Here is a 6,013-nt window from a genome sequence, read left to right as displayed (position 1 = left end):
TTTCGTGTCTGTGTAAAATAAAAATAATAAAGCGTCATTCTAAGATTCCTTTCAGAAACTCCTTTTATAACGGGGAATGGCTTCCGTTTCCAAATCCTTCCTCGCCGATGCCGGCTATGGGGAGCAGGAACTGGATGCCAATTCCGCACTCATGGAACTGGATAAAGGTAAGTCGGGAGGGGTGGGGGGGAAAGCCCCCGTGGCAACATGTGCGCATGCGCGGGTAATGTACTACCCTAGCACTTAATAAAGGAAGTCCCTCCTCGTTTGGCTTTGAGTGCAACCGAAGTGTTGGGGCAGCTTTGCAGAAGGATGAAGTTGCTTTAGGTTGGAGCGGAAGCCTTGTGATTTCTTAAAATCGCCAGTTTTATTGTGTATTTTAAGATGCCACCAGTTTCTCTGTCAACTCCCGCACCTTAGCGTTCCTCGTCGCTTCAATTCCCATCATTCCAAGGCAATTCCCAGTTTTTCCAACCTGTTTGATCGTCCCCAGTTATTTAATTATCTCAGCCAACGGCTATCCTGTGTGGTGCAAATGTCATTGTCACATCTGTTTTACCAAAGAGCAGCATGAGCCTATTGAGTCAAGTAATCCTCCCCCGTGCTGTGAAGGAATTTAGATTAAATCCCATTGGGCCTCTGAATACATAACTTGAAATGCATAATCTATGCTTGGATAAAATTAAGCAAGTGCAAATGATGGGAAGGGTCTGGGCCTCCCCTTTTTTAACCACAAGAGGTGCTTACACTCTCCACCCCATCTTTTTTTTTTTTATTTATTTGATTTATATGCCGCCCTTCTCCGGAGACTCAGGGCGGCTTACAATGTGCTCAGCAATAGCCTTCATCCTTTTGTATATTTATACAAAGTCAGCTTATTGCCCCCACAAACTGGGTCCTCAATTTACCTACCTTAGAAAGGATGGAAGGCTGAGTCAACCTTGAGCCTTGGTGAGATTCGAACCTGCAGTAATTGCAGGCAGCTGGTCTTAATAACCAGCTTAATAACAGGGTGCCTTAGACCACTGTACTACCAAGGCTCTTTTGTAACAATATAAGCAGACAAATGTTGACTACAATACTAAGTTTACAGCTCCTGCTTGAGTAGCAGGTGGCAGAAGGAAGGGAGGAATTTGCAAATGTTTTACATAAATAAATCTGGATGCAATGGTTAATTTATCACACCATTTCTTGCCAGCTCTACTTTGGTTACGTGGATAACAAAGATTTAATACATTTTTGACCTTTGAGCTAAAGACTAAAAACTTGAATTGATCATTATACAAAGAGTTAAAGGATTTTTTGAGCACTGGAGAGTAGCAGAAAAGATCACTGCTCAGTGTTAGAATTATGGATTTGTGTTCTTTTTTCTGTTTATAAGCTGCTCCTTTAAAGGTATAACATCACTCTTAAAATTCTTAAGCTGCAAGCTTTAAAATAAAGCAGAATATAAACAGGATAGTTTGCTTTGTAAAATAATTTTATTAAACATTCCATTAAAAAACCAATACAAACTAGGAAAAAGAAGAATAGGAAGTGCAGGCAAAAAAGAGGAAAGAAAATAATAATATAGTAAAGGAAAGAAAAAAATGTATAAGTAAATAATTTCCCCCTTCATCACAAGTATAAACAATAAAAAGGACAGTTTTCAGATATCTAGCCCAAGGTTTCCATATGTGGTCAGTGCTTATCCAACTACTATCAAAATCATTTCATTAGGAACATTTAATTCTAATTCTCTCTTTCTCTTTCTCTTTCTTTCTCTCTCTCTCTCTCTCTCTCTCTCTCTCTCTCTCTCTCTCTCTCTTTTTTTTTTTTCTCTCCCTCTCGTTCTCATTCCCAGGATGCACTGGAGCAGCAACATAAGCTGAGGGAAGGGTGGGGTGGGGGTCAAAATCTGCAAGGTGCCAGGCATGGCGTTGTGATTGCTCCATCCCTTTTGATATGCAGTGATTTGTAGTTATATAGGTTTTGACCTTCACATTTACACTCTCCCTGAAGATGCTCCTGTGCTGGACTAAAATCCAGAGCCAATATTAATACACTAGCAGTATTAGTAAATATTAATACACTAGCAGGATAAAGAGCAAACAACAATATACATGTTCACCAACTAGAATAAAGTGATCACAACGATACAGCTACACAGTGGCTTAAGAGGCAATTTTGTTGTTTGAATTATTTCTGCATCATGACAATAATCCAGTTGGGAGCAGATGGAGAAACATCGGATTTCTATTTCTAGCCTTCTCTAGGAGGAGCAGGCAGAAGGATCAGAAGGATCTTTCTGATATATTATTTTCACCCATAGGGCTTCTCCAGGGAAGATGGGGCTGAAAATTGTGTCCTATGCATGGTTCTTCAGTGAATGAACTGCATTATGTGGAATTTTTAAAATAAATGAACATATTGCTTTATAAATTTAGTACATGATCAAGTGATATATGTTGTCCTTTAGAAAAATGTTTTTGAACACTTTATCATTGTATGATTCTTTTGGGATTTTTGTTGTTGATTCTGTAGACTAGCATTGTGCTGTGCTATTATTTGTCATAGGTCTTCGATCTGGCAAGTTGGGAGAACAATGTGAGGCTGTTGTCCGTTTTCCAAGACTCTTTCAGAAATATCCATTCCCAATTTTAATTAATTCAGCATTTTTAAAGCTAGCTGATGTTTTCAGAGTTGGGTGAGTGAATATTTTTTGTTTTTTAATAGAATAGAAGAATAGAATAGAATAGAATTTTTTTTTTATTGGCCAAGTGTGATTGGACACACAAGGAATTTGTCTTGGTGCATATGCTCTCAGTGTACATAAAAGAAAAAATAGGTTCGTCAAGAATCATAAGGTACAACACTTAATGATAGTCATAGAGTACAAATAAGCAATCAGGAAACAATATCAATGTAAATCGTAAGGATACAAGCAACAAAGTTACAGTCATACAGTCATAAGTGGGAGGAGATGGGTGATGGGAATATGAGAAGATGAGAAGATTAATAGTAGTGCAGACTTAGTAAATAGTTTGACAGTGTTGAGGGAATTATTTGTTTAGCAGAGTGATGGCGTTCTGGAAAAAACTGTTCTTGTGTCTAGTTGTTCTGGTGTGCAGTTTTAGTACCCTAGTAACTGCATTGTTTTCTATTTGACCTCTGGTGATCTTTTCTCAGCTACTTTGGAGTCAGGATTGCTGGAAGATCAGCTTCTTCATTTTAAGTCTTGTATTCTTTGTAAAATTATGAGTGGTGCAGTGGCCTAGAGGTGGAGCTCTTGCCTCACAATTAGGAGGCTGTGAGTTCGATCCTAGGTAGCAGTAGATAATTTTTCTCTTTGGGAGCAATGAGAAAATATCTGCAGCGAACTCTGCATTGGCGACAGGAAAGGCATCAGTAAACACTCAGCTCTATTCAGTTATCCCAACTCTACCCCGATGTAAGAGATTACAGAGTCATTAAAAGAAAAATAAATTCTTTGTAAAATTATCAATGGAGGTCCTGTTCTATGTTTCATGGACCTCTGTATTATTCTTTGAATAGGGCTAGGAAGAAACTGTTTGCAACTAAAGAAAGCCACCTTCTTTATTGTACAGAATTTCTTCGTTGGGAAATTTGCAATTTTGACTATTTTTAAATATATTTAATTCTGAAACTGTTTTATTTGATGTACACACTTTCATTATGTTTGCTAATACTTTGGAATTGATCAGGGAAGGAGCAGTACAATTATCATCAATTAAACACATTAAATATATTTTTAAAAACAGTAACAACTTCCTGAGGCTGTGTGTTCTGAAAGTGACCCAGCAAAGTGAGAAGCACTTGGAAAAGATCCTGAACGTCGATGAATTTGTGAAAAGAATTTTCTCAGTTATTCATAGCAATGATCCAGTTGCTCGAGCAATCACATTAAGGTATGCCTGTTTATCAAGGAAGGCTGCCCAGATACTGCCCATTCATTCATTCATTCATTCATTCATTCATTCATTCTTTCTTTCTTTCTTTCTTTCTTTCTAAACCACCTGTCTCCCTCAAAGAGATGTTCTAGCCAGTGTGCAATGTATAATTGATAAATAAAACAAGATATAAAAATCAACTTTAAAATTAAGATAGGATTAAGAAAAATACTTTTCCCCAGTAGTGCTTATGAAGGTTTTACACTGAATTCTTCTGTTTTATTCTCCAGGATGCTAGGCAGTATGGCTTCCATTATCCCTGAGAGGAAGAATGCACATCACAGTATTCGCCAAAGCCTTGACTCGCATGACAACGTTGAAGTTGAAGCTGCCATTTTTGCTGCAGCCAATTTTTCTGCCCAGTCCAAGTAAGAACAACACCTGGGATGTGTTCCTTGTTCCCAAGTTAGCAAGCAATTAATCCTTGATATCTTGATAGACTTTTTCTTACATTATTTTCTTATTCATTTTCTTTTCATTTTCTATGAGGGAGATGGATGATTAGAGATATGAAACATAAGCAATAAAATAAAATAAAGTTTAGCAACTTTTGCAAAAATGTCAGTACAGGTAGCTCTAGGCTTAGAACAGTTCATTTAATGATAGTTCAAAGTTACAACGGCACTGAAAAAAGTGACTTGACTGTTTTTCACATCTATGACCATTGCAGTATCCCCACAGTCACATGATCAAAATTCAGATGCTTGGTAACTGACTCATATTTATGACAGTTGCTGTGTCCTAAGGTCATGTGATCACCTTTTACAACCTTCTGAGAAGCAAAATCAATGGGGAAGCCAGTATTGATCTTTCACTGCTGCGTTCTGCCGTAATTTAGAGGAGTGGCAGGGGAAGACTAAAAGAATATATCTCACCGGTGCTTTGTTTTTAGGTTGTTTTGTAATTAAAATAATGTATTATATATTACACTGCTAATTAAGATTGAGTCACGTGTAGGAAATGAACAAGATATAAACCAGTAACTTTGTCGCTTTGACTGAAATAGTATTCTTATTTAGAACTAAAGCCCACAAAATTTTGTGAAACATATTTCAAACATCAGGAATAGAAATGCTTTATTAATTTCTTATCAGTTGCACAACACTAGTTCTTACTGATGTTTAGAGATGTGTATAGTTCATATTAGTTTGTACTGTACAACTATGAAGTTGTAGTTTTTTTGAACGCTGAAAACCACTAATGGCAACAGTCATTTAACTCTGCTTTGGGACAGCAGTACAAATCTTGAAATATAGTATAGCATTCTTGGGAGCTTGGTAATCTCTGACTATCTTTACCCCAGATCAAGCAGAAAGGGAGAGAGAGGGAGATGGAACGAATAATGTAACTAAATAGTCAGCTACTTTATTTTTTAAGGCTTAATGTAGGAAAACTACATGCAAAGTCTAGTTCATGCAACAGTTTGGTATGGTTGACTTACATGTTTTCTTTGGTGTCCTTGATGTATTCATTGTTTTATGTACACCGATTTTGTTTATAAAGAAACATACAAACTTTAATCTGATAATATCAGTTCTAATAGTATGCTGCAAAAGAAAATATGATGCTGTCACAATTTTCACAGTTTATTCTTATTTTGATTCATTATACTTTTCTTTCTTCACAGAGATTTTGCAGGAGGAATATGTAACAAAATAAGTGAAATGATTCAAGGTATATGCCCTTTGGATTTTCTCCTTGTATATTTATATATGTGCCTTTGAGAGTGTTTTTAAAAAGTGGTATATTTCAATTTGAACTAAAATTTTGGAAATGCCAGCTTAATCAAAGGGGCGAGGGTTTGCTGGGTAAAGGTTTTGCCCACTTTAATCATATATCTGGATTTTCTTTGAATGCAACACAAAGTATTTCTGAGGTTGGTATTTCAAGAAAACATCTCATTGTAGATATTGTGAAAGGACATCTATATTAGTTTATGGCAACAAAATCAGGAATTTGATAGCATCTTTTCAGATTAAATAAATTAATAAAATTATTAATGAATAAAATGTTAATAAATGTGCTAGTTTGTAAAGATTCCTTATAATTAAAAGAAATTCTAT

The 6,013-nt window shown here is 36.2% G+C and overlaps 1 protein-coding gene across 2 annotated transcripts in view; it reads left to right on the top strand.

The window, feature by feature from the left end:
- Nucleotides 1-44: 44 nt before the first annotated feature.
- Nucleotides 45-6,013, top strand: part of INTS7 (integrator complex subunit 7) — a 49,265-nt gene continuing 43,296 nt past the window's right edge. The window contains exons 1-6 of one of the 2 annotated variants that reach the window (XM_070948745.1): nt 45-167; nt 1,844-1,883; nt 2,557-2,686; nt 3,762-3,908; nt 4,181-4,318; nt 5,578-5,624. In XM_070948745.1, coding sequence (XP_070804846.1) covers nt 108-167; nt 1,844-1,883; nt 2,557-2,686; nt 3,762-3,908; nt 4,181-4,318; nt 5,578-5,624 — 562 coding nt within the window. In that variant the 5' untranslated portion in view covers nt 45-107. The remainder of the gene's footprint in view (nt 168-1,843; nt 1,884-2,556; nt 2,687-3,761; nt 3,909-4,180; nt 4,319-5,577; nt 5,625-6,013) is intronic. The other variant, XM_070948736.1, reaches the window with a different exon arrangement.

This window comes from Pituophis catenifer, unplaced genomic scaffold (assembly GCF_029215685.1).
Source record: "Pituophis catenifer annectens isolate HBS135680 unplaced genomic scaffold, rPitCat1.0.hap2 SCAF_1, whole genome shotgun sequence".
Lineage (NCBI taxonomy): Eukaryota > Metazoa > Chordata > Lepidosauria > Squamata > Colubridae > Pituophis > Pituophis catenifer.
This window is presented reverse-complemented; position numbering and strand designations above follow the sequence as displayed.